The sequence below is a fragment of the Trachypithecus francoisi genome, unplaced genomic scaffold (assembly GCF_009764315.1).
Source record: "Trachypithecus francoisi isolate TF-2019V2 unplaced genomic scaffold, Tfra_2.0 Lachesis_group17, whole genome shotgun sequence".
Taxonomy (NCBI): domain Eukaryota; kingdom Metazoa; phylum Chordata; class Mammalia; order Primates; family Cercopithecidae; genus Trachypithecus; species Trachypithecus francoisi.
The window spans coordinates 106,808,954-106,835,664 of NW_022681462.1; the positions used below are offsets into that span (position 1 = coordinate 106,808,954).

At 49.3% G+C, this 26,711-nt stretch overlaps 1 protein-coding gene across 12 annotated transcripts in view; it reads left to right on the top strand.

Moving 5' to 3' along the window:
• Positions 1–26,711, top strand: part of MYT1L (myelin transcription factor 1 like) — a 534,097-nt gene that overhangs the window by 455,360 nt on the left and 52,026 nt on the right. For all 12 annotated transcript variants that reach the window (XM_033176677.1, XM_033176686.1, XM_033176679.1 and 9 more), the window contains 2 exons: positions 15,607–15,669; positions 25,498–25,581. In XM_033176677.1, the coding sequence (XP_033032568.1) occupies positions 15,607–15,669; positions 25,498–25,581 (147 nt within the window). The remainder of the gene's footprint in view (positions 1–15,606; positions 15,670–25,497; positions 25,582–26,711) is intronic.

The window sequence follows — 26,711 nt, forward strand, 5'->3', positions numbered from 1 at the left end:
CATCCAAACTGCCATGAGGGGGAATTGCAGACGGAGCCATATGCAGCCTATGTCCTGTCTTGGAGTGTCCCAAGGGCCCCCGCCCCACCAAAACCCGTGGATGTGGCTGCCAGGGCCACTCTTGGCATCTGCCATTCACTGACTTGACTTCTTCCTAATCCTCCCTCTGACAGAAGAGCTTCCTCTCCCCAGCCAGAGGCAAGAAATAGCCTTGAGACTGAAGATGAGGACTTTGGACTTCGGTGATTAGTAGTGCAGGAAAACCTGCCAGACGTTTGAACCCAACCTCCAGGGACGAGAGATGGGATAAGCAGGAGGAAACGGGGCTGTGGGGCCTGGGGGTGAAAGCCAAGATAATGGGGCCTCTGGGAGATGCTCCTAACCTGAGTGCCGCGTGCGACCCTCGGTTCACTTCCCAGCAAGGGCGACCCTCGGTTCACTTCCCAGCAAGGCCCACCTTCATCCACACCTTCGCCAAGGTCTCTGTGAGAGGCGCCCTCACCCACACCCTTCTCTCCACTCAGGGACTTCCTTGGGCTGAAGCTGCTTCCCTGGTGTTTCTCCGCTCTGTCCTGTGAACAAGACTCTGTCTCTCTCTCCCTCTCTCTTTCTCTCTCCCTCCCTTCCTCCCTCCCTCGCTCCCCCAACCCTCTCTCTCCCTGGCTGCCCCTCTCCTCTATCTGCCTGCTTTACTCTCTCTCCCTCTCTCTCTCTCTTCTCTCTCTCTCCCCCTCCCTTTCCCCACCCTCTCACTCTCTGCCTGCCTCTCTCTCTCTCACCCTCTCCCTCTCTCTCTCCCTCCTTCTCTGCCCCTGTCTCTCTCTGCCTTCCCTCTCTGTCAGCCTCTTTCCCACTTCCCTCTCTGCCTCTCCCTCTCTCTTTGCCTCTCTCTCTCTCCCCACTCTCGAGAGTCTAGTCTCTGCCTCTGTCTCTCTCTCTCTCTGCCTCTCTCCCTCCCTCTGCTTCCCTCTCTTTCCACCTCTCTCCCCCCTCCCTCTCCCTCTCTCCTGCCTCTCGCTCCCTCTCTCCTTGCCTCTCTCTGTCCTCCCAACTCTCTCTCTCTCCCTCTCTCTCTGCCTGCCTCTCCTCCCCGCTCTCCCCTCCTTCTCTCTGTCTCTCTCTGCCTCTCTCTCTCCGCACTCTCTCTCTCTGCCTGCGTCTCTCTCCTCCCCCATCTCTCTCTGACCGCCTCTCTCTGTCCGTCTGCCTCTCTCTCTCTCATCTTCATAAGGCCATCATCATCTGCACCTATGGGGGCTGTGGGCAGCAGGTGACGGGGCCAGAGGTGTCTGTGGAACCTTCATCCTTTTCCACTCACAATACCCTGTAGTCACAATACCCCGTGGTCCTGACTCTCCCTAGCTCTCACCTCTGTTGTAAGTGATCTTCCCTGTTTATAAAAAGATCCCCTTGGCCATGGTCCCCACCTCGGCTTGACCCACCTGCTTCCACCTGGCCCATCCTTCTCCCCACGAGGCACCTCCAGGCCATCTCCTGGATGCACACTCCAAGCTGCTCCATCGCAGGCAACTTCCTTTCGCACCTTTCAGTCCACACCTGCTGCAGCATTGTCACGGATGGCCCTCAGACACTGTAGCCCAGAGGCTAAACCCAGTGCCTGTGGGGTGGGACAGCTTGGGTTCAAAGCCCACTCCTTGCCGTGGACAAATTCCTGAATGCTCGTGCCTATTTCATCTGAAACAGGGATGGTGGCAGTAGCCTCTTGCTCTGGGGACTGATGGAAGCAGCAAGTGAGCAGGCAGCATGTGGAGGAAGATATAAACACAGTGCTGTTGGCTCTTTTCATGGGGTCGTCTCACCCACCACATGCCTTGTGTACTGAGCATGTACTGAGCGCTGGCTCTTCTTACCCACCCCTGCAGAACTCACAGGCCTTCTTGCTAACTCTGAACGTTCGCTAGTCCTTATGTGATCACCTGCACCACCACAGCAAAAGAAGGCTGCCAGCCTCCAGGAGATCCGAGACCTCTGTAGCCTGGCTTAGCTGCTAAGAGAAAAAAGGACAGGGAGCTAAAATTTTCTGCACTTAATTTAGTTCTTTAGTCCTAACAAGGATCCTAATGATGCGGGCGGGGATTATTTTTCCTACTTCACAGATGCAGAAACTGAGGCTCAGAAAGGTGCAGGGACTTGTTCGGAATGTGCCACACCAAGGGAATGGCAGAGCCTCGGGCCACACCCTGTCTTGCTCACTGAGCCCTTTGGCCACACCCCTGAGTGCCTCAGCCTCAAAGCCCGCAGGAACCCTGCAGGGCCACAGGAGCAGGGCTGCTGGCCAGGTGTGCAAGCCGTTGGGCTGGAAGGGGTGTCTCTCAGCCCCGCCTGCCCCCTCTCACCCCCAGTGCAGGTCCCACCTTTGTCTGCACCTTCCCCAAAGCAGGCGCTGAGTCCTCCAGCCCCCAGCCCAGTTCTCCACACAGATGCCCAAGGGAGTCCATAGCCCAGGGCAGATGCAATAGCCTGGCGGGTTAGCACGCTGACACCCACACAGGTGCCCTTCCCCTCTGCCTCCCCGCAAGAGCACCTGGTGGGGACAGTACCCTGGAGCCCATAGCACAGCAGCCTCTGGCAGAAGCCTGGTGACAGGAAAAGCCAGAGCCTGAATAGAGTGGAAGCACAGCAGTCGGGCACAGCTAAGCCAGGCTGAGCCCCACCTCCCAGCTGAAAGCCAGGAAAGACCGTCGGAACAGGCCCACACCTCTGGCAGCAGTCACCATTCTTCACCAGCTCTGTGAGCCTGGCATGTGGCTGGCTCCTCAGAACCTGTTGAGCATGAAGGCTGCCCCGAAGTGGCTGCTGAGGGGGCCACGAACCTCCCATGCCTCCTTTTGTTCCGGGAGACGTTGAGGGCAGAGCTGTTGCGGAGGGAAGTTTCATGTGTGGAGGGGCACCAGTGCCGCCCATCAGAGCTCAGCCCTGCCCTCCCAGACCCTGAATAAATGAGATGCCTGAACCCAGAGACAGCTCTGTGCAGGGGGCAAAGCGGAAGTTCAGCCTAGGGACAGCGACTGGAGGACAGAGCCAGCTCTCCCCTGAGGAGCGTCCAGCAAACCTTATGTGGGGCCCCATGTTGAATGGGAGGCAATAGGACAGACAGGGCCAGGGACACGAGGCCAGCACATGCCTGGCTGAAGCTGGGAAGGCAGGAGCTGGCGGACAGGGAGCGCAAGACTGTGGAGGGCCTGCTGGAGACTGGACACACCCATGGCAGGGAGGCCTGCGGAGACTCCGTGGAGGGTGCAGCCCCGAGGCAGGGGTTTCCAGAAGGCCCCGGACCTGCCCCGTCTTCTGGGAGCTTTCCTTCTGCATACTGGGGAGGACCTCGCACCACGTGGTCCTCACACTAGGGCTCCCTCTCCTGAGCATCCCGTCCCCTGAGAGCTGTGGGAGCCTCCTGGAATCCCCTGAAGAGGCATCTTTGTTTCCCAGAGGGAAGGCATAGCCCCCACCCCTCACCATCCCCCTGGGCCATGTCAGGCTCTGAGGAAAACTTGCAGCTGCCATCCTGGGGGCTGTGAAGGCCAGTGGCAGGTGCCCATCCAGCCACCTTGTGACGCTGCCCGCACTTCTCATCGAACCCCAGCTGTCCTTGAGCTCCTCACATGAGGGTTAGCTCCACCACCCAGGGCAGCTGTTCTTTCCTCTGTCAACCATGGTCAGAGGCTCTTCCCAAGAGGGAGTCCCGAGACGCTTATGAATGTTCAGAACAAGATTTCTTTCTGCCTCATAACATTTACCTTCCATCTATTTTAAAGCAGTCATTTGTTTCCCTCGAGTCTTCTCTGAGCTAACTATCCCCCCAAATGTCCCCCTTTTTTTGTCTCTTAAGTGACATGTTTCAAGTCCTTCCACCGTCGCCACCACTGTCGGAATACAATTGGCACATAACGTTTCTATCCTTCCAGGGGTCGGCCCAGAGCGGGACATACCGTTTCCATCCTCCTGGGGGTCGGCCCGAGGCGGGACATAACTGTTTCTGTCCTTCCAGGAGTTGCCCCAGAGTGGAATATACCGTTTCTGTCCTCCCAGGGGTCAGTCTGGAGGGGAACATACGGTTTCCATCCTCCCGGAGTTGGCCAGAGCGGGACATACCATTTCTGTCCTCCTGGGGGTTGGTCCGGAGCAGGACATACCGTTTCTGTCCTCCCAGGGGTCGGCTTGGAGGGGGACATATGGTTTCTATCCTCCTGGAGTCGGGCCAGAGCGGATCGTACCATTTCTATCTTCCCAGGGGTTAGGCAGGAGCAGGACGTACAGTTTCTATCCTCCTGGAGTCGGGCTGGAGCGGGATGTACCGTTTCTCTCTTCCTGGGGTTCGCGCTGGAGCGGGACAGTACTCTGCGAGCGTGGCTCTCACGTTGCTGTGGCATCATGTGAAAGGAGGTCCATGGGGATGAATGTCAGAATCTCAACACATCTGAGCTCAGTCTTCTCACCCCTGGGTGGATCATAGTTTTCTTGTTGTTTTGCTCTTGGAAGCACATCTTCATTTTTTTCATTCAGCCATTTTCCCTAACTTGCTCTTGAAACAGATTCCCACAGGCCACAGGATCCATGAAAACAGCACACTCCACACTCAGTTCTGAGTGAGGGATCTTTGGTTAAGGCACCCAACAGAAAGTCAAGAGCCTCAAGGAAGCAGGCCCTGTTTTTCTCTCCCAGAGGTCAGAGCAGGGACTGAGCCCCAAAGCTAGCACCGTCTCCAGGGGGTGCCCAGCATCTCACATTTGGACACGCTACCATTCCCAGCCTCCATCTGGGCCAGCCCTGCATCCCTGGCCTCCTGGATCACTCCACTGTTGTGAACCTCCTGTTGGACACTGGAGTCTCCAGGATCTGTGGTGTATTCGTAACACACCTGCAGCAGCTCCTCCTCTCCTTTCCTTCTCCTTTCTCCTTCTCCTCCCATCTTCTCCACTCGCCTCTCTCCTTCTTGATTTTCCCTCTCCCCTGTCCACTCGGCTGATTCTCGTCTTTCCCCAGGGATCACACCTCACTGATTCCAGAGCCAGAACATGAGACGGCCACATACCTGCAGCATTTGCAGCAGGTGCTCTGACCTCTCTGCCCTCCTTGGCCCTCTTTGTAAGCAGAGGGAAGACATGAGAAGCAGAGGACAGTGTAATTTTTAGCAACTACTATGGATGTCTACTTCCTGACTCAGAACTCCAGATAAATTTCATTTTCTTTCCTAGAATCTTCTTTAATCTTCTCAATTTTATATGACCTGGAAAGTCCATGTGAACTCATCAATAAAAAGCACAAAGAGAGGAACAAATGAGCCCACCCCATAGATCACATGATAGATTCTAGATTTGGGGGGTGGGCATTATTGATAACAAGGAAACATGTAAGAAGAGTTTAGTGCAGTAAAAATGCACCAGAAGTTGAGAGATGGTTCCTGTAATCTCAGCTTTGTTGCTCCTTGTTGATCTTAAAGGTACTTAACTCTTTACATCTGTTTCCTTGCCTGCAAAATAAAGATTTTTGGGTTATCTTTCTTTTTAAACCTCTTGAAAAATTAAGTCTGTGAAATAATTTGTAAATTTGACATATAAAACAAGATTTGAAATGAGGGAAAAGACAGATTCCGTGGTAGAAAGGAAGAATATGTCCCATTTTTTAAAAAATGAAAGACTGAAAGAGGAGTAAATAAACCCCAAAAAAGTTTTAAAATCATACATGAGGATGGGGCACGAGGCAGAATGTGGGAGGAAGAAATAGAAAACATCAAGTGACCCCCAAGTGTGAAAAACCTCAGCGAATTCCAGGATTACACAGGCTGCAGGCAGAGCAGAATCTTCAACACCCCCCAAAACCCCAATTAGAATACAAAATCTTTTCCCTATGAGACAAGTTAAGGGCTACAAAAATAATAATAATAATAAAAGATTCACAAACCAGGCAAACAAGAAAAAGTAGAAAGCTAAAAATAACACGAATATTAAAGATGAGGATAAACATTTCCACTAAAGAGGAAAAACATGTGCATCCCTCCTATCTAGGTGGCTCTAGAAATCCTTTCTTCTGTCCTGGAAGACCTGCCTCTCCTAAGGCGAGCTGAAGTCTACCAGCTTTTGGAAACTGATCTGCTTTTAAATTCTCTGAACCTCCCTTATGTAACTGAAAAGGAGTCTAAGCCCTGCCGGAGGGAGATAGGCAGTGACCATCCCCATGCCCGGAGGGAGGTAGGAGGGAGGTAGGAGGGAGGTAGGAGGTGACCATCCCCATGCCGGGGCTCAGCCGTGGAAGAAGTCGCGGCCCTCAGGACCCCTGCAGGCCACACCGGAGTCTGTGTCTGACCCCACACAGCATGTGTCTTTCAGTGTCTCAGGGCCTCAGGGTCCTCAGATTTAAACAAATGATGTCTGAGCCGTGTTGGGTTTTTGGCCATTGTTGCCGCTTCCCTGTGTGCCCTCTGGGGCCGGGGAGTGAGTGTGTGTGCGCCAGTGTGTGCATGTGGTGAGCAGTGGTGGTGCTGGCCATGAGCGTGGTCGCCGTGGTGGTGGTGGATCATCCGTCTCGGTCTCACAGGAAATCCAGTGGGTTCTTGGTGTTGGAAAATTGGTGTTGTCAAGGCAGTAGCCCTTGCAGAGAACCCCTCCCAGCCCCCACCATTAACCCTCCAGGATGAGTGACTCATTCCACAGGGGGTTCCTTACCCTAAGGGACAAGCAGTCCTTGCCTCTGAGAGTGATAAGGACAAAGGACCGTTGGTGAAAGCATCTCCAGACCATCTAATAATGGCTGTGTTGAGAGTAAGGGAGAGATGCTCAGTCTTACACATCTCATCCCGGATCCCACCGCCAGAAAGGAATTCCCAGCAACAACCCGCATAAAATGTATTTTGAAGTGTGTTTTTACTACATATAAATGGTGTTAGCTGCTTTAGAGCTCAATGTAATCAACTCAAGGTGAGTACCTCTCTTGCGACCCCAGGTCCCAGTGTCCCGACCCTGGGTGAGGTCCGTCCCTTTGCATGTGGAATTGGGGGCCCCCCTGCATCCCGAGCGTGTGGTTGAATGCATCAGGCCCTGGATGAAACTCACTCTTCCACGCGAGGGCGAGAGGCTGGGGTGGTGGTTCTGTTGCCTTGCGTCAGCTGCACCAGTCACCTTTTGTATTTCTTTTTTGCATGGGTCCTCCGAGTCCAACCCCAATACTGGCTCCGGCTGCCCCAGCCTCTTGCTTAGCCGCTCCACTGCTGCTGGACGTGCATGTGCTCTGGCAGCAGTTCCCATGGACACATCCCGTTAAGTGAATGGGACGTCAGGATGTGCTAGGTACGTTCTGCCGCACTGGACAGGAGCCTATTGCTGGATGTACTTGGGGCGCCTTTCGGCCCTGCAGCAGTTCGCAGTGTTGGCAACAAGGGCAGCATGATCAACACAGAGGGATGAGTGAAGATTCCTAGGCTGCATGGTCGGGAAACAGACAAACTGCATGCAGCATGGACAGTGACGCTGCCGCAGCGGCCCCTGGGTGCTCCTCAAACAGCCAAGCCGCAGCGCGAGAGTCCCCAGAAAACAAGCCCGGGAGTGGGACCAGACCCGTCACCAGCACTGCCCAGGTCCACTTTCCCAGAGCCCCTCTCATCCAGCACGCTGTCCCCAAAGCTGGGGCAGCATGGGTGCGTCCTCCAGGGCATCGGCGCACCAGGGCCGGGGGCAGGGCGGCTGGATGGGACATGGTGCAGGTGAGAGGCTGACCCAGTGCTAATGTAGGCACTGGAGCCGTAGGTCACAGTATAGATCCCCTGGCCAATATTCCTGCTGATCAACGGGTGATACTACCTGCATGTCATCCAGATGAACCAGGGGTGTGTTCTGGTTACTACAATTATTGGGCATGATAGAACTAATAATGCTTCTTTACACGCCCCATTGCTATTTTGCCTGCCATAACTTCACAGTTCTTGGACCCTCTCAGCCACAAGGCCCTACGACCAGAACGTTGGAGTTTCATTTGCATGATGACCCTTGCACGTTCTCAGCAACCTGGGGCCTAGCCCATTCCAAAATCTTATCTGCATCATGAAAAAGAAATTTAAAAAAAAATTATGATAAGGGTACTTTTAAAATTCTTCCCCATGTATTTGTTGTTGTTATTTTCGAGTGTAATTTAAAAAGAAAAGTACGGGGAACCAAAGGAAAGAAAGGAGTTTTGTGTTTACAGTTTACATACATCAGAAAGCAAACCTTCCACCTAAATGCCCCTAATAGAGACAAGTCTACTTCACACTTTGAAATGTGTAGGTTTTCCTACTACTGGAATATCCTAGACATCACATTGTGAAAAACCCTCACCTGACTTTCAGGAAACCAAGCAGAATGGGAGACCCTCTAAGAATCTCAGGGACAAAGACTCTGGGGAGACCGAGAGTGACTGAAGCTTAGTAAGAAGAGCACCCTACCCCAGGCTGTCAGGGTGTGTGTGCAGCACTCTTCCAGTATCTGGTACTTCTAAGTAGCAGGCATGCCGCCGCACCCTTTCCTAATGAGAAGCTTTGGGAGAGGGTGAGGGCACAGGGCAGAGAGGGTGAGGGCACAGGGCAGGGAGGCTGAGGTGCCTACGGGGGAGGCAACGGAGACCCCACCCAGGAGAAGGTAGCAAAAGGTGGCTTGGAAAATATCAAAGCCCTGTGCGGCGGGATCCTGCGCTGCTTTATTAGCATGGGAAGAAGTGCAAAATATGCATACCTCGCATGGAATTCCAAAAGAAAACGAAACCGCTGAGTATCTTACAAATTGAAAAGTGGCTTACAGGATTTGCCTTTCCTTGAGTTTCAGGTAATCTCTTTAAGAAACTGACCAGGAGTGATGCAGGGCAGTTGTTTCCCAGTGTCCCCGGGGAACTGGTTCCAGGACGCCTGAGGATACCAAATCCAAGGGGGCTCCAGTCCCTGCTGCGAGCTGCACACATCCTCTCATGCATTTTAACCTTCTCTGGATTACATACAATTCTTAATACAAAGTAAATGCCATTGACAGAGTTGGTATAGTATAGTTTTAAAATTTGTATTATTTTTATTATTGCTTTTTATCATTTTTCTCTGAATAGTTTTGATCTTTTTTTGTTGGTTGAATACAAGGATGTGGAGCCGTCGGACACGGAGGATCAGCTCCGAACTGCTTGCTCCTAACTAGCCTGGTCTCTTTCTGTTTGGAAAGAAAGCTGCAGCAGTACAGACTAAAAATGAGTATCGAGCCTTTTTCTCCCATTTGAAATGTCTTCATTTTGCCTTTCTCTACATTTCTTTATTGTTTCCCATTTACATGACAAGAATCAAAATTAAAATATATATTTAGGCTGAGTGTGGTGGCCCACGCTCATAATCGTAGCACTTTGAGAGGCCAAGGCGGGCAGATTACTTGAGGTCAGAAGTTCAAGACCAGCCTGGCCCACATGGCAAAAACCCTGTCTCTACAAAAATACAAAAGATTAGGTGGGTGTGGTGGCGCATGCCTGTAATCCCAGCTGCTGGGAAGGCTGAGACAGGAGAACCACTTGAACCTGGGAGGAGGAGGTTGCAGTGAGCCGAGATTGCACCACTGTACTCCAGCCTGGGCAACAGAGTGAGACTCTGTCTCAAATTAAAGAAAAAATACATATTTAAAAAACTTTTTTACCATGTCTCCGGTGCTTTAGAGCAATATATATTTTTAGGACCAGATCTATTTAGGCAAAAGACAAGTTTTAAAATTGAAATTTTCGTGTAAGTGGGGCAAAGCCTTATTCATGTGGCCAGAATCATTCTGATTTACAAATATGTTTTTCTCCTATAGGTAAGGCCTAATTATTTATTTTTGTTGTTTTCTTTTAATTTGGAGGATAAAGAAAAAAAATCTATTTTTTCATATTTTGTGTTTTACTAATTAAGTCTCCATGATAGAGCTACCATGAAACACAGGAATGAAAAGAGACACATGAGTTGGCTCTCTGAGAAATTCTTAGAAGAACTCAGAGTCTCTCCATCGGACATTTACATTATTACTCCAAATATTCAATGTTGTTCCGTACATTTTAGCTGCTGAGCTCAAAATCAGGGGAGCCTTTGAGGAATGACTCAGTTAGATGAGGGCAGCCTCCCAAATCATTAATCTGGACAGAGCTGAAACATTCTGGGAATCCTTTTAGCCTTCATTCAGAAGACTTTAAAAAATAATAATAATAAGTAGTTAACTCTATCATGATGAGAGATTCTGTGTCTCTTCTAGATACTTCTCCCTTTAGACCGATTTGGAGATAGATAGTGGTGGACCGGCTGGGTCTCGGCCGCGGTCATGCTCCTGTAAGACACTGAGTCACGCTGGGAGGACTCCCAGGCCCTGCTGACTGGCTGGGTCTCGCCCCGCGGTCATGCTCCTGTGAAATGCTGAGTCAGGCTGGGAGGACTCCCAGGCCTGTGGCCTCTGAGCTTCCACGTGCACTTGCTCTGCAGGCAATGGTCGGATGTTGTCCTCACTGACTCTGGGCATTCAACAAAAGCACGTGGCAGCTTGTCCCGACCCCTGGACGATGAATGTCTGTGCTGTGGGCTCTGTTCTGGCCTCTGTCTCCAGGAGTCTCTGCCTTGTTTTCTAATAGCATTGATGTAAAGTGGGTTTAGGCAGTAGAATGTGCTGTGCTATGAGCATTCATTTAACTAGAGGCAGCCCTATCCTGAAGATCATGTCCTGCTTTCAATGCCTTGCTGAATACAACTGCAAGCATTTATTTAATTTCCATTCTATTTCCTTTTGAAAGAGAGAGGATGGGATGACAGACTCTAGAGGGAGCACTTTCAAGACATCTGTATGAGTAACTGGTCTACAGAACAGCTTGAGTCGGTGGACACAGCTGTTTCGTGTACACCACCCTGCTTCGGGTTGTGGTTTTGTAAATGAGAGGAGATCAGCACAGCAATGGGTTTATGTCCTGAGAGGGACACATCAGAGAGCATCCGAAAAGCCAGTTGGTGGGTGTTCCAGCTGCGTGACGTGCACCAATGGAAAACTATATGATTTTTGATGATGATGTGTTTTAATGCCTAGATATTGAGTTCTTTTACATTAGGGGACACATCTTATGACCTCCGTGGACGTGTGGTCAATGCTGCTTCTTACGTAGGTTCACGGAGATTGTCTCTTTGGTGGTGGATAGTAAAGACAAGGCCAGGAGCACAAAGGGGCAAGGGGTCAAGTCCAAGCGTTTCTCTGATGCCTCAGATCTGCAAAAGCAACAGGAGCAGCTGTTTCTATCTGAGAAGGGCTCCTGCCCTAAAGTCAGAGTTCCAAATGCTTATGAGTGTCCCTGTCTTTTACTTTTTGTTTTCTTGTTGTTGCTTGGGTGTTTTTGTTTTGTTTTGTTTTGTTTAGAATTTGCCTGAATTTTGCATATCGGCTCTAATGTAAATACTGCTTAAAATATTTGATTATGATTTTTTCCATCACCGTTCTTAAATGTCTATACAAGACAAATAATAGTAATATGTACAACTAAAAGTTATTTTCTCTTAATATGTACAACCAAAAGTTATTTTCTCTTAAATTCTTTTTCTTTTTCTTTTTTCTTTTCTCTTAAATTCTTAATCTCAGGCAAACCCATGACCAGAGATGAAGCTAGATCAGGAATATTTTTGTCTTGAAAATATCTGTGGGGCGGCTCGTGTGGATTTCGAGATTATTTGTTCATCATTTTTTTTCTCCAGTTGTTTTTACCAGTAGTATCTTTGGAAGAGAAAAGAAAATCTATATATATGTGTGTATATATAACCAAGTGTTTTATTTAATACACGTTTACACCTTAACCATCTACAGGCACTTAAAATAGCCTTGCTGCTATTGGTGGTGGTAACTGTCAGGAAAGCAGGCGGGGCGCTAGGTGAGTGGTGCTCTTCCCATCCCCACTCCGCTCCCCAGCAGCCTGAGTGCTGCAGTGCTGAGAGCCGGAGCCTCCCTGCGAGGGAGCTGAGAGGCCGTTTCCATGGAAACCCAGTCAATCTCTTCTGCCATTTCCAAACCCAAGCTGTGCAGCACAGGCTGCCGTCTGATTCTATCCACGGGGGATGCCGATTGTCCCACCTGGGCTTCCTTCGTGGAAAAGGCGTGCTCCTAGATGGGCAGATGCAAATCGCATGTTTGTAAATCAATTTCACGCCACGACCATTGTCGAGGATCCTGGAGCTGACTGGGTTTGAGAGGCGAAGATCCCTTTTGTTAGATGAACAGTCACTTCCTCATCCATCGACTTCAGAACATTGTTTTTTTTTAACGTTGAGATTTCTTAAAGCTAGGAAATTTGTATGTAAATCTATGAGTTTTTAAAGAGCCTTAAATTCTTGCACAGTAACATAAAAATGGATACCAAGAGCAGATAGAAGGAGGAACCATTGAAAAGCCGGTCGGGGCTGCCTTCTGTGGTCTAGAAGCACCACCTAAAGATGGAAAAGCTGAATTACTACCCCCGAAAACCGGGGCTGGTTATCTCAGGGAGACACAGCCAGTGTTTCCAGCATGTCTCTGCTCTGGGCGCTGGTGATGGGAATTGACCGTTGAGGGCAGTCTGAACTGGTGTTCACCGGAGCCTGTGCAGGCGGGCGGAGGCGTCTCAGGAGGAGACCACGTCAGGCCCAGGAGGCCTGTGAGCCTTGTCAGGCCAAAGAGTTTCCCCACATTCATTCAGGCGACTAGCAAGTGGCATGCGTGGGATGCACGCCCCACCCACCCACCTCGAAACCCTGGAAAGGAGAACAATCCTTTTATGAGAGAAAGGCCTCTTTCCAGTGATTTTTTTTTCTTCCTCAACACGGTAAAAGCTCTAAAAATAAGCTAAGTCAATCTAGTTTTGTTTGTTCTCGTGATGAAAAAGGACATTTTAAAAACCTTTTTACTGAAACCTAGTTTGATTTTAAAATTAAGGGCGTAACACTCATCTAATCCCACTGGTGCAGACTTCAGCACCACACCTGCTATTTGCAATGAATCTCATAACACAGATACATTTGAGCTTGCAGTCTGCACTTGAGTAGCGCTTAGTTAGTGGACTCTGGTGGAGCCCCCATATGTATCCTTAATCTCTTTACATAATCACATTTAATGATGGTCCAGTAATCTCAGAAAAAGCCCTAATTTAAAGACGAATTAATAAATTAAATAAAATGAAACCCACACAGTGTCCCCCCACCACCTTCAATGCTAGCAGTTGTGAGTTATATTTATACTGAAATCTAATATTTTCAAAGTAGTTCACGTTCTCCCACAACCCCATCCCACCCCAGAAATGCAGCAAGAGCCATCAATTGTTTTATTCTACTCCCCCAAAATTGTATAAATCCAGTGTTCTTTAGCTTTTTAAGATATAAATTGGGAAAGTGTTATTAATAAGCTTTTTAGAAAGGCATATTCTCCCATAACAAGAAGGACATATAAACCAAGCAATAAAAATATTGAACAGGACATTAAGTTACCCCAGTCACTGGTTAAAACACCTATTTTCTTATCAAACAATGGATTATACATTCATAAATGACATTTAAACACATAAAAACTACCACAAAAACTTTTATAGGTGGTAAAAATACGATTTTCACTGAATTATTTGGCTATAATATCTCACTTTAAATTTGAGAAGAGTCAACTTCCTTCTGCCCCAACAAAAAAGAACATCTCAAAAATGTTTAGCCATGTTAAAATGAATAAATTTTAAATAAACATGCACTATGTACTGGAATTAGAAAGTTTAAGAATCTTTTTCTTTTCTTAAGCAAAAAGTAATGCCAAGTATATATTACTGTTTCTTGATACATTTTTAATACAGATACATGCACCAAGATTAGCTTCTCTTGGATAGAATGATTTTTGTTGCTTTCAAATATGCCTTCCTGTGTAAGCTTATGGGTTTGGAGTTTACCCACATAAGGTGTCATTTGAAAAACTAGCTAGTTAAATTCAGTCATTTAATTTATTTTTTAGATAATAATTACTTAGCAACTGACTGAATAGTCTTATGATCAAACTTTAAGTGTATGTAAACAGCTGTTACTTGAACAAAAATCAGGTCTAACAATTGGATGTGGAGTGTTGTTCATGATATGCAGAGACTGTTTGAAATACCTCATCACTGTTCTGCCTCAAACTCCTCTTTTAAAGACCCCAATTACCCTTAGTCTGAAGGGCGGGTAACAGAAGAACCCTCCACTGCTTCTTCACTCAGTGACCCTCATTCTCCCGGGAGCAGGTCCTAAATTAGACTTTTCCTCTAATATGATATGGAAAACATCCATTTCTATACCCTGAGATCTAGAGTTCTGTTCCCTTTCTTAGGACTAAAGGAGAGTACTGAAAACCATTTACACATCCAAGTGTCAAAATATGACATTCATACACTTAAAATTCTGCCAGTTTCATGTATTTCCACTCTAATCCCTGCCGTTCTCTGATCTTGAGAAAGCCCACCTTAAGTAAGCGCCTTGCTGTCCTGGTCTCAGCCCCAATATCCTATCCACAGTGACTTTCTGAGTGGAAAGCAAATTGAAATCTCTAGGAGCAGCAGACATGTATTAACTGTTTTTAAATTGTGATTCTTGATCTTGACAAGAATTCAGGTACTCACTGAGGCAGGAAGGGGCATCACTAAGTTGCTTTATCCTTGTCATTTTTGGAGAGTTACCAATGTAATAGAAATAAAGGGGAATTTTTTCTTAATTTTTACATTCATAGTGGGTGCAAATGCAACTGAAATAGCTCAAAGAGCAAATGTGTTTGCAGTGCTATCTTATTATTCTTGAGACAGCATAGTTAAGAAGTTATACGGAGGGCAATATAATTATAAAGCTCTTTTAAAAATAGTCTCTGATTAGAGAAATGGCAAGACCTTAATTAAGAAACAGGATGGGGTCGCCTTGGTAGGCTTCAGTAGATGAACATATGTCCCCATGAGCTGTTCAGAGCCTCTCCACTGACTGACCTGCTGGATCTGAACTGATTTATGTTCTACTCATATTGCTCAAGAGTAACAACTATTTTAAGGGCTATCAAACCTGCCTGAGTGCAGTGGTCATCAGAGAGATGGTCGGCCTGCATTCCCATGGTCCAGATACAGGTCGCTACCCTCCCTTCTCCCTGGGGCCACCCAGGCTGGCCGCAGCCCTGGTCAGTCCGTGGAAGGGGTGCCTTTGTAGTGCTGGGGTCTGAGTTCAGACTAAGACCATTCCCTGAGACCTCGGGGCATGTCTGTTCATGTGTGAGCCTTGCTTCACGCGTGGGCTGGTGCAATAACAAGCCCCGTGGTTGCTGGCTCTCCTGAGCTTTAAGAATGAGGGGAGAAAAGGTGGGCTGTTAGGAGGGAAGACAGATTCTAGAATGAGCAGTCTGGGGACCAAAAGTGCGGCATCTGCTCCAGAGAGTATGGGGAGCTGAGCGGCCACGAAGCTCCCGGTGCTCTGGAAGGTGTGCGTGTGGCCGCGGTGACTTCCAGCTCCACTCAGCCTCTTTCAAGTAGGAGGTGAAACAATAGAGTTAGTTTGCTTTTTGGATAAAAAATAGTTAATTTTTCAGGGAATTTTATTCCTTTCAATTTCAACACAATTTGCGTTTTTGATTGTAGGTGCCCCACACCTGGCTGTGACGGTTCTGGACATATCACTGGCAATTACGCTTCTCATCGGAGGTATGTAGAGATGCTACTCTTCTCTCCAAAATGTTCCTTCTCACTGAAATGGTGGGAATATCACTCACTTCAGGCTCCAGGCCTTGCAAAGTTTGACACCATGGGCAAAATTAGGGATCTAGAGACTCTTAGCACTGTAAAGCAGTGACGTCCTCATTGGAGCTTCTCTTAGAAAGCAAACCTTCGTTTTCCAGGGCCACTGTCTCCTCTCAGGACATCCCACATGCAGTGCAAGTAGCCCCACTGAGAAACATTCCTAGTCATCCAGCAGCACTTCTTTCTAAATTGGAAGAGTAAAAGAAAAAGAACAGTATCTACTATAAGATCCCCGAGAAAAGCCATCAAGAGACACACATTCTAATACCACTGAGAGTTGGTCTCTTAAATATTAAGATTGGACCACAAAGCTGTACAGTTATTCTAAGCAGGCCTCAGTAGAGCTAAGTGCTGCAGAAGCACTTAATGTTACAGAGTCTAGACACTGTCTCTCCCAAAGAGAGGGGAGTGTCCGAAATATAACATAGAGATTTGGTCATGTGAGATCACAAAAATGCTATGCTACTTGACATTTGGTAACTACTGGATGAACATGGAATTGAGGACAGGCACTACTTAGCCGAGAATGGAAAGAAATTGTGGTACTATTCGAGAAAAAATGTACCACTTGTTAAAGACGGTACATCAGACCATTCCAGGAGGGGTGGGCAGGGCAAGAGGTCCAGGGGCCATGCAATGAGCTCCTGCAGTCAGAGAGACTGGACTCAACTCGAACCCCACGAGGACAAGTAGGGAGCAGGTTGGGGTCAGTGGATGGAAAATCCCCCACAGGAAGCATCAAGGAGAAGGGATTTCTGGCCAATGGACTTGATGGGATCATTGCTGATAGCTGGCCAGGGTGGTAGGATCTCCAAATGCTCAGACAGATAGTGGGGAATTGTTCTTAAACTGATTTAGAAGGATTCTTGCTCAAACTGGATCCTACAAGGACAGAGAGGGAAGTCAAGGTCGGGTGCATTCTAGTAAAGGACCCAGAGGAGCTCAACTAAAGTTTTGGTCAAGAAGAAAATCTTTGTGGAAATATTGTCCACACAAAGGCAAATCCACTACATGCCACGAATGTTTAAGTCACGTGTAGATGTACCAACAGCCAATGCCAAGGTAAGGACAAGAATGTTTCTGAAATAAGACCGATTTAAAGTGAAGTCTCCCCGTATGGGAAACAATGCTGCATCTATCAAATAAATAAACTAAGTTGTACAATACTGCTCCCCTTCATCTCTCTAAATTTTAGATTATAAAGTAGGCAGTCCAGAAGCAGGTGAGACCTCCTGCTTTTAACATACTGCTTGCAAGAAAAAAGAAAGAAAGAGAGAAAAGGCAGGAAGGCAGGAAGGCAGGGGGAGGGGGAAGGGGAGGGGGAAAGAAGGGAAGGGAAGGGAAGGGAAGGCAGGGAGAGAGGGAGAGAAAGGAAGCTAGGAGAGTTAAAGAGAGTGTCAGCCGTGGATAATGCCCCCCCCCGCCCCCCAGGGCAAGGTTGTCTGCACAGAGTCGCTAAGTGAAACCCACTGTCTATCCGTGAGTGACCAGATCCCGGTGGTCACAGGAAGGGACCCTCACCTGACTTGGCTGGCATTTTGGATTAAACAGAACTCACAGGATGATTGTTTTGTCATTAAAATCTCACTGAAAGTAATTTGTGCCTGTGCTCACATCCCAGTCATTTGAGAGCTATGTTTAAACAGCACGTGTCTACGAAAAGCACAAATTGTGAATGCCACCAAGGAAAAGTGAAGTATACAACTTGGGGGAGGATTCTTCAGACTCAGTGCCAGTGTCTCACGCTCTTGACCCAGATTCCTCAGCCTCTGCAGTGCTGGCATGTGGGGGCAGATGGCTGTTTGCCATGGGGGCCGTCCTCCACACCACGGGGCATGTGCGGCATCCCTGGGCCTTACCCACCAGATGCCAGGAGCATCCACCCATTCATGACAACCAAAGATGCCTGCAGTCATTGCTGAGTGTCCCCTGAGGGGACCACTGCCACAGACCAGGGACAGCAGAGGCTTATTTCATTGATGCGGCTTCACCAGGCAGCACAGAAACAGCCACCATGTTTGGTAGAACAAGAGTGAGTCACGCCATCCAGCAAGACTGCCAGAATTAAATCACTGGTTTAGATTAAATAAAAATTTGTAAAACTCCAATTAAATATACAAAGACAAGAACATTCCATGCAGGTCTTTATTTCATCTTAGAAAAGCGATGTCTCGGTCCTATCACATGGCCAGAGCTTCTGGCATGGCATAATGTCAGCACCCCGTAAGGTGAACACTTCCTGGTCACTTCATGTCCAAATGTTTGTTTTTCTACTCATTTTTTTTGGTGGGGGTTGTCAGGTAAATTTAGTCATCATGTTGTTTAAACATTTTATTCATTTTACGTATATCTTAGACTGCTAAGTATTAATATAGCACAAACCCATGATTAAAATCTAATCTAAGCTCAAATTTAAGCTACCATCTATGCCTAGAGTAAATAATCACAGGGTAAGTCAATGGAGTTGGAAAGTAAGTGTGATTTGTGTTGAGCAAATCTGAGACCTAGACAGAACCCTCTCGGGGTTTTAGCGTATTGAAGGTGGAACACCTTGTGACATTACTTGTTCTAGTAACAGCTTCCCTAGCATAGACGTCTAAACGGGGCTGAGCACGTTGCTCAGAAGAGCACGTTGCTCAGAAGAAAAGTCCCCGCTAAAGAAAGATGGAGGCCCCAGTGAAGTAAGTACAGTTCTGTGTATATTGGCTGCTGAAGACAGACAGAAGCCAACAAGGAAACTCTCCCAGGTCTGTTGGCTCTTGGTGGCCAGAAATGCAAGTAGAAAGAACTTCTTTTCATGTTAATCTTCTATTTTCTGTTTCCCAGGAACAGAAGATAATGTTACGTATAGGCAAACTTCACTTAGATGATGATTACTGGCCTTCTTTTTCCCTCAATTGTGCCATAATTCAAGGTAGTTGTGTGAGTTCAAGGCATCCTCCTCCCGCACTACGGGCTGTTGTGAGAGGGAAAGTCACCAAACAATGATCCTGAACGTGTTCAGAGCACAGATCTGCCTCGCGCATCTGTGGTGTCTGGAATTCTCCCTCCTGCTCCCAGGACAAAAGCACACACTCCAATTCTGTCTGCAGTTGCAGAGTATTCCCAGCTCCCTTCTGAGAGAAAAGTGAGGCCAAGCCCTGGCCTTCTCCTGGGCCCGTTCTGGGAACTTAGGCAAGGAGCTGTCCTCTACCATCTCCACGGATATGCTGAGAATTAGCAATTTCATTAACTTTTGAATTTGAGGAAACTGAGGAGCCAGGAGATACAGTAGCAGAGCTGCACTGGAGCCCAGGTCATCTGACTCCAAGTCCCACCTCCTGGCAGCCCCACGGGCCTAGGATGGCCCTGGAGGAAGTGTGTGTGCCTAAACCACCTGGAGAAGGTGGGGTTGTACCTGCCTCTTAGTGGTGGTGTTTTCTGGCTTCCACATAGCATCCGAAATGTCCCTAAGTCCATTTCAACAAATGTTTATTGACTGTGATGTTCTGTCAAACAATCCTCTCTCCGCTGCTTTGCCGACTCTCCGTCCTCAGTGAACAGAGGCTCTGTTGATCATATGCCTACAAAATCTTCCACGTCATTCATAGTCATCCACAGGGCTCCTCTTCATACTCTTGTTTTCAAACTAACAGACTGTTTCTTAAGTGTATCCTCAAAATCCTGTTTTCCAGACACCTTTGCTCTTTTCTCCGACCACCGCCCACAGGCCCTCTCCTTCACCTGTAGTCTCCGGGTCCCGCCAGACAGGCCTGCCCAGGGGTGCTCCTCATTCTGTCTGTCCAGCCGTCCCACATGCCTTTTTCATAGGATCAGGCAAGCAGCAAGAGCTCCAAAGGCCCTGAGGTTGTTCCAACGCAGAAGTCAAGTCCACATTTTCCACAAATGATGATGCTCCAGGAATCGGACTCCCACTAGAACACCCTGTGGCCTCTACGGTTCCAGAATGGCATCTAATCACAAAAGAACATTTACTGGTCACCTGCTACATACCAGAAATTACAGTGAGCATTTTATATATATCATCTCACCATCCTATGAGATTATTGGTATCCTGACTGCAAATGAAGGTGCGTGGGCACGGAGATGCTCGGCTGCCCATCTTGTCAGCACCTGCACTCACCTGGAGCACTTCCACTCTGGTCTTTTACAATAATGCGCAAAATTGAAGCCTCCAGCATGGCAGTCAAATGTCTGGACAGTGTCTGCCTATGCCACCCCAGTGTGCTGTGGGGACTTTAAACAGGGACCCCAAAGGCCTTACCTGCTGTGAAATGAAGACATCACCAGGTCCTGAGGAAGACAGTGAAGAAACAGGCTTGATGTCATGCAGAAGAGCCAGGAGCAAGTCTACGTTGGAGGGTCTCAAGTCCTGCTGCCAAAATCCGGAGAGGTGACTCCTCACCAGGGAGCCTCGGGAACCTTGTAAGGTGGTGCTGGTGCAACCCTGTCAGGATCTGCTCTCACACAGGTGCAAAGCTGTTTAGTCGGAGGGTCAGGAGGGTCACAGGATCCACTCTCATGCCGGGCACAGAGCTGTTTCACCAGAGGCTCAGTGAGGTCTGTGCTGTGCTCCCGGGCTCCGGGCCAGATAGCCACTCTAGCACCACTTTGGCCTGGAGGCCACAAGGCACACCGCCCTTGACCACGTGTCTCCCGGGATCCCAAATCCTCCAGTTTCTCATAATCCTGCACTCACCTGTTGTTGGCCCTTGCTCGCTGGAGCTGTCCGTGTGCTCTGTCCGTGTGCTTACACCCAGCCTTTCCCTCCCCCAGAGAACACAGGGCTCTGAAGTGTTTACAGCATTTCCAACATTTATAAAGTTCCGGATAAAGATGTGGACATATCATGAGCCCCTGCGAATTGTGGAAAACAGTTTCTGTCTAGGAAATTGTTAATCGCTTAAACGTAATCCCAAATGTCAGTGTGGAATTCCAGAAACCTAGTAAATTAGTAAATATCTATTTGAGTATGTAATCTGTCCCCGAGGCAAAGGAACAGCAATAACTAAGGCATTCCTAGCCTCGAGGTACAGGTAATTACGAGGAAAGACATAAAAGCTAACCAGCCTGGCGCACTCCAGCACATTCCTGCACATTTAAGGGAAACCAAGATGGGCTCCAAGAGGATGCACACTCAGGGCAGTGGCCTTGAGGCCTCCAGGCCGGGGCGGCACCAGGGTGGAAATCCGACCTGAAAGATACTTTGTTCAAACAGCTATGTACTTATCAAAGCCTAAAGATAATGAGTAAGTCATGTCTTAATTCTGACGAGGCAGGGTGAGTCGGAGCCCAGGACAGAGGAGGCGATGCTGAGCCACAGCATGATGGATGGGGAGGGTCTCTAGGAGGTGAGCAGAAAAGGATATTCCAAGCAAGGGAACAGCATTAGAGAACGTCTTATGACACCAACATTAATGCACATTTGACAGTGAATAAATCAGGTTGGCAACAGTTTCAGGTCTAAGCCTATGGGAGCAGCTACAAATGGAGCTTGCTTTAGGAGTCCAGTTGAATTCAGTATGAGGGGGTTAAACTTTATTTGCTGCAAAATGGATATTCACCCAAGTGCAGGCCTAGCTTTTAGCCTAGAGAGCAGGCTGCTGAGAGACGGGAGGTACCAAGAGCACACTTGGGTGGTGACAGAGAAGAGCTGGTGCAGGTGAGGAGAGCAGCAATGGGGCCGTGACCAGCAGGGTCAGGAGTGGGAGGAGCCCCTAGGGAAGAAGAGGCAGGCACTAAAGAGGGAGGGCCTGGGATGCAGCAAGCACCCAGGAGACATCATCATCTGACGTAAAGAAGTCCACCAGGAGGAGTGGGCCTTAGATTCTGTCTAAACACATTAACTTGGGGATTCTTATGATATGTTCATGTCAGCAAAGGAGGAAGGATGAGAGGAGAAAAACAGCTTTCAGGGTCCTCAGCAGATGAGCTGTTCCAACTCATGCACGAAAAGAAAACGACACTTTCAAACACGGAAGATGGTGGCTGGGCGCAGTGGTAGCTCACGCCTGTAATCCCAGCACTGTGAACGTCTGAGACAGGCAGATCGCTTGAGGCCAGGAGTTCGAGATCAGCCAACGTGACAAAACCTCATCTCTACTAAAAATACAAAATTTATCCAGGTGTAGTAGTGCAAATCTGTAATCCCAGCTACTCAGGAGGCTGAGGCAGGAGAATCATTTGAACCTGGGAGGCGGAGGCTTCAGTGAGCTGAGATCATGCCCCTGCACTCCAGCCTGGGCAACAGAGCAAGAGACTCTGTCTCAAAAAAAAAAAAAAAAAGGAAGATGGATCCAAATCCTAAGAAATGAACTGTGGATGTGAGCCCTGAGCAGAACATGGAGCCGCAGCTCTGACACCCAGGAAAGCAGTGACTGCTCCACTCCCTCCAGGGCTCGGGAAGGGCCCGCAAATGAATCCCTATGTTTCTAAAATTTGGAAGGAGAAGATGAGGGGAGTGACGTTTTGTTAGGTTCAAATCTGGGCCCTAAAGAAGGGATCACAAGTGCAGACAAAGGTGAAAGTCAGGATCTAAAATCACAGAGCTCCTTCTCTGTGCCAAGCGTTGTATGTATCATGTTATCACCTTCAGTTTTCACAGCCGATGACGCAGGTATTTCTGCCCCAAAATACAGACAAGGAAGCTGAAGCACAGACACTCAAGCCACGTCTGCACAGCCACACATAGCATCGCCTCTTCCTTCTCTCCCTCAGCACAGCCACACATAGCATCGCCTCTTCCTTCTCTCCCTCAGCACAGCCACACATAGCATCGCCTCTTCCTTCTCTCCTTCCGCGCAACGCCTGGAAGAAGTGGCCGCTCAGATCCTTCTCACAGATAGTCATTCTGTAGAGAATCTCCACTCTGGGGTCCGTAGCAAGTACTGACTTTCCATCCTATGTTGTAAGCTGATCAGGGGAGTTTTAAATATTGAACAAGTTCTAATTCCATTGCTCCTAGAGTTCTAGTGCTTAGTGGGTGGGTAGGGAAACATTCCCTTGTTTTCATCACGCATGAAAAGTAGCAAGAAGTAAGCAGTATAAAGGTTCCAGCCATGCATTAAGATGCTATAGTGAGAACAGGGGGCCGCTGGGAGCCCCGGACTCCTGTGGGTGTTCAGTGCTGAAGGGGAAGCTAGGTCCTGCTGTCCTAGGGATGGAACAGAGGCCCTGGGCTATGGTGCATGGAAGAGGACCCTGTGGGGCACAGGCACTGAGCTACCTATCAAGTGAGTGGGGGCAGGTAAAGACCACGCCTCTCCATGCACAGGCTTCTCACAGGTGCCCTTGGCCAGTGCCCCGGAAAGAGACCACAGGGCCTCTTCTCACCAACAGACATGGCTTTCAGATACGGGCTCCTGAGCCCCAGAGCTGGCATTCTAGGAGTCTAGAGCAGCCCCTGTGCCAAGACCAAGGCTTCCTGGAGGCCACCGCATTGTCGGAGCCAAATCTTGTTGTTTTTGAGGATTTGTTCTGTTTGGTTTAGTTTTGCCCCCAGCCCAGGCCTCCCTAGTGGTCAAGAGCTGTCCCTGGCTCTCAAGTCTGCAGGGAGTGGCTCAGGGACAGGGCAGCGGGCAGGGCCTAAGGGAGCCCAGCCTCTGTGGTGGGATCAGGAACTGGGCTTCCCCCACAGGAATCCCACATCTGGGGAGATGGGATCCTGGGTAGGACTCCATAATTCTCCCTGAGTAAGACACTTTAATTGTCCCTGGGTAGAATACCGTAATTCTCCCCTTCGTTCCTCTTTTCTTCATTCATGTATTGATTCACCCGCTCTGTGCAAGACTTTGGGCTAGGAATTGGGGAACTGCGGATAAACACTTGCATGGCTTATACTCCTAGGAATTGCCTCTCAGAGGAGCCTGTAGAGGGGAGAACGGTGTGAGCCTGCAGCGGCCGCACTGTGAAGACAGCCAGGCCCAGGCCTCTTGCAGGATGCAGAGGCCACATAGCTGGGAACGCGCCACAGATAAGGCAGGGACATCGGTCAGTCCAAAGGATGGAGGCAAGGGTTGCAGGGAGAGCCCAGCGAGGACGGTGGGGCCTGTGGGCAGGAGAGGGGCCTACGTGGCTGCAGGGCCAGGCCTCGAGGAGCCAACAAGCCGTGTGGAGGAACTCGGGTCCCCCTGAGGAAGTGAAAAGCCTCGGATGATGCTAAAGGCTGGCCTGGAGGTGATCCCAGCCAGGGGACCTACACCAGCACTGCTGGAAGCGGAAGGACCTGGAAGCAGAAGCCCCTGGAAGCAGAAACTGGACAGATGAGGAGAGGCCTTGGGTGTGACATCAACGGAACCTGAGGGAGGCAAAACCCAGCAAGGACACGCTCAGTCTGCTGGCCTGGAGCTTTGGGTTGGTGACGTGGACGATGAGTCTAATTTTGGGGCATCCAAGCAGCTGTGCAGCGTCAGGGGGGTGCAGGGGTGGACCTGAAGTCAACCCACGCTGGCCTCAGAGCCCCAGCGACCTGCAGGCAAGTCAGGAGCCAGAGGCTGGGGCGGGGGCAGAGGAGGCCACCGTAGGAACAGGGAAAGGTCGGGGGAAGCACAGACGGGCCCCTCTTTCCAGATTCTCCCTGTAGGAAAGCGGGGAGAAGAAAGGCCCCAGCAGGCAGCGAGCTCAAGTGCCCTCGCCTCTTCTTTCCTCTTCCTGTGAAGAGCGAGACAGAGGAACTTCGAGCAGAGGGATTCCCTGCTGGCTCCAGGAGGTGGGGCAGCAGGGGCCTGGAGTGAAGGTGCTGTGGGACCTGACAACCTCTTTCCTGCCCAGACCCAAACCCGAACCCTCCCCGACCCGCCTGTGCTGAGGGGCTGCCCCCACCTAAAGAGGGAGGAGGACGGCCAAGGCCTGGGAGGCAGAATGGAGCCTGTCTTTAGGGGAGTGAGCACTTCCTCCTGGGAATCTGCATGTTTCCAAGAATCAGAACTGACCAGGAAAACTATCCCCGAGCTCAGGAAAGCCAGGGAGAACAGTGGCCTCCCACCTGGACCCACCCGTATGCCAGCACCAGGGCTGCGATTTCCACAGGACCCAATGGCATGGCAGGAGATTACCCAATTTCTGGTTCTTCAATTCTTTTCCAAAACTCCCACTTTATATATTATTGCATGTGGTGTGTATGTGTGTGTATTTTTCTGTTCCAGCTGAAAAAATTCCCTTTACAAGCATGTCCAAAGCTTCTGTACCCGAGGCTGAAAATTAAATAAAATAAGCGTGTCCAGCTCCTCCTCTCCCATCTGCAGGCACAACCCAAAGCCTGGAATAAGTCACTAGCCCATCACTGTCTCCCAAGACATGAACCTGAGATGGAAATGCTTGGGAAGCTGCTGTGAAAGACAGAGTCCCCAAGAATGAGGCTGGGAGGCTGCTTTCTTCAGTCATGTTCACCCCCGACATGCACACGTCCGTGTGCACTCGCTCGCCCTCTGTCAACAGAACCTCCCCCAGCATCTTTCCTGGTGACTCCCGACTGCTTTTGCCCTCTCCCAGTGAACCAGTTTCCCTCCCGTTTGCAGCGTCCTAGCCCACCCCAGTCTCCCAGCTTTCTTGAAAGGGGACTGACGGTGCCTAAAGCCTTGGAGAGGACACAGGGAAAGAACTCTCCTCCTGAATCTTGACTGTGTCCCCAGAAGCACAGGTTTCTGGAGAGAATCGCGTCACAGCCTCATCCATTAAGAAAGCTTGCTGGAATCAATGGTGCAGGGTGGTTTCTGAAATGTGTTTCTTATTTAGCCTTTCAGGTTGCCCGAGAGCAAAGAAAAGCGGTATCAGGATAGCACAGAGCAAAGAAGATAAGGAAGATCAAGAGCCCATCAGGTACGAGCACCAGTGGGGCTGAGAACCGTAGCAGTGCTGCCGTGTGGGGATGAGTCATTCAAGCAAAGCACATCCGCTGATGGGCTGAAAAGTTACAGGGCTGTCCAGCAGGAAGCTGCTATCTATCAATCCCAAATCCCCTCAAAAAACCTTCCTTCGGCCGGGCGCGGTGGCTCACGCCTGTCATCCCAGCACTGTGGGAGGCCGAGACGGGCGGATCACGAGGTCAGAGATCGAGACCCTCCTGGTGAACACGGTGAAACCCCGTCTCTACTAAAAATACAAAAAAAAAACTAGCCGGGCGAGGTGGCGGCGCCTGTGGTCCCAGCTACTCGGGAGGCTGAGGCAGGAGAATGGCGGGAACCCGGGAGGCGGAGCTTGCAGTGAGCTGAGATCCGGCCACTGCACTCCAGCCCGGGCGACAGAGCGAGACTCTGTCTCAAAAAAAAAAACCTTCCCTCTCCGCTTGGTGGGGAAAGCAGCTGAATTATTGGGAACAGCAGATTGGTGAACGCTCCTGAAAGTACTAAATACAACACCACAAGCGAATGCTTCACTGGTATTCTGGCTTGTAAAGATAGTTTAGTTATACCTGCCTTGCTCTAAAGCAGGGCTTGGGGCCGCAGCGGACACTGGGCTCGTGGCCTGTGACGACCGACGGGCTGCCCAAGGGGGTGTTTGTCCCCATCCCATGTCAGCCATGCCTGGGCCCCAGAAACCCACACAGTAAACCTCACTCCACATCTTCAGAAAAAAATTTAAATAAAACAGAATCAAAATAAATTAAAGCGTACATTATTCAAATAAATTAAGATTTGCCAAAATAAATAGGTAATGCAAATTCTGGGGAACGCGAACTTTTCTGTTAATGAAAACAATGCAGGCAAACTCACCACTCAGGACACATGAGGAGCGCTTAGGCCAGGCCCTGCCTCCTTCAGGCGCCTCTGCTGCCCTGGTGTGTGTCTTGGTCCTGCCATTCCCAAGTTCCCGGGAATACACCTGCCCTGTGTCCATGTGCCAGCCTGACTCCAGGAGACTTCCTGAGACGTCTCTACAGCTTAGTATCTTCTCTAGCTGGAAGGGCATTTTAAGGCCTCCAGAAGACACAGCCAGACAAACGTCTTCTA